General features: G+C 43.7%; 1 protein-coding gene across 1 annotated transcript; it reads left to right on the top strand.

Annotated features, from left to right (window-relative positions):
- Nucleotides 1-435: 435 nt before the first annotated feature.
- Nucleotides 436-1,227, top strand: TEOVI_000897400 (Trypanosome variant surface glycoprotein (A-type), putative; the record flags this gene model as incomplete). Its single annotated transcript, XM_067223943.1, has 1 exon — nucleotides 436-1,227. One exon carries the CDS (start codon nucleotides 436-438, stop codon nucleotides 1,225-1,227), a length of 792 nt encoding a protein of 263 aa, XP_067080044.1.
- Between the last annotated feature and the right edge of the window lie 124 nt (nucleotides 1,228-1,351).

Raw genomic sequence — 1,351 nt, 5'->3', positions numbered from 1 at the left:
CACCTTTGCTTTGTTATAGGAGTCAAACCGAAGGTTGCGGATATCATGAAATGGCACCCATGTAGGGCTGTAAATATTTGATGCTTTGATATAACAACACTTGCGGCATTTTAAAGATTTACAGGATCTAGATAGCAGATGTGCGGGATAGATGAACTTTTCGTTGATTGCTATAAATAGTAATTAAAACTGCAGATTGTCTAAACCTAAAATAGGTTGAAACCTTTCCGTGGTCTCCACGGGTTTTGAGGTGAAAACGATATTCCTGCAAGTTCTACAGATGAACAATATAATCATTTATAGCAAAAAATTACACATCATAATAATTCTGTTGTTTATTTTTAAATAAAGACAGTTATTGAAAAATATAATTATTTTCGGTAAAGGTCTTACATTTAATTTTTTAGGGAAAAGAGCTATTCGTTTAAAGCAGTGATGCAGTGGATAAACGCGAAACTAAAAATTATATTTGTTTTTGCACCAACTATTTGCGGTCGCAAAGCAGCAGCCAACAACGGCGAAGCCCTAGGCGCTGAAACAAAGGCTGCAATCTGTACGATCAACGAAGAGTTTGGCAAAACGGCAGAGACCGCAACCGCGGCGCTCAAAAAGCGCACAGACGCGGACCACAATCTACGGATCACCGAACTAAAGCTGCAAATTTACATCAACCAAGTTACAGAGTCAAGAAAACTGTACCTGCCGCTAGCTGCCGCCCTGACCGAAAGCAAATCATCCAAAGGCGAACAAATCTCTAACGTAGTGGTCGAAGCAGGAAAAGTAGCAGCGGCAACAACGCATCCGAGCGGCAGGATAGGCGAATTCATGACGATTGCGGCTCAATCAAGGAAAGCCTCAGAGACCAACGTCGGTTGTGTCGCAGCATCAAGCACCGCCACGATGGACACAGCCGCTGCTCTCGGACCATGCGGGCTAGCGCCACCAACAATAGTCGGGGCAACAATAACGCCAAACAACTTAATAACCAGAGAAGGCTACGCAGGTCTGACTAACACAAACGGAGGAACCAAAACCGCCGGCTCGACAACGAAAGGTATACTATTTAATACTGCCCACAGTGGCGACATCGTCAACAGCAGAACGACCAAACGAAATCTAGCATACGCCAGGGGCTACTTTACGGCTACCACCAGCACCAACCAACCAAACCTACCAAATATGTCTTCATGGCAATCCCCAGCAACCGCCGCAAACCCACCGGCGTAGAAAGCAGTTTATACCGCAATTACATACTATCATACGCACTAACGTAACTAATACGCAATAATGTGCACTTTCCCTTAATACAGAGTAATGTACATTTTATGCATATGACGCAATAATGTGCATT

Source organism: Trypanosoma equiperdum, assembly GCF_001457755.1.
Source record: "Trypanosoma equiperdum strain OVI genome assembly, contig: ctg_2009, whole genome shotgun sequence".
Classification (NCBI taxonomy): domain Eukaryota; phylum Euglenozoa; class Kinetoplastea; order Trypanosomatida; family Trypanosomatidae; genus Trypanosoma; species Trypanosoma equiperdum.
Note: the sequence above shows the minus strand (reverse complement) of the source record. Positions and strands in the feature narration are given on the sequence as shown.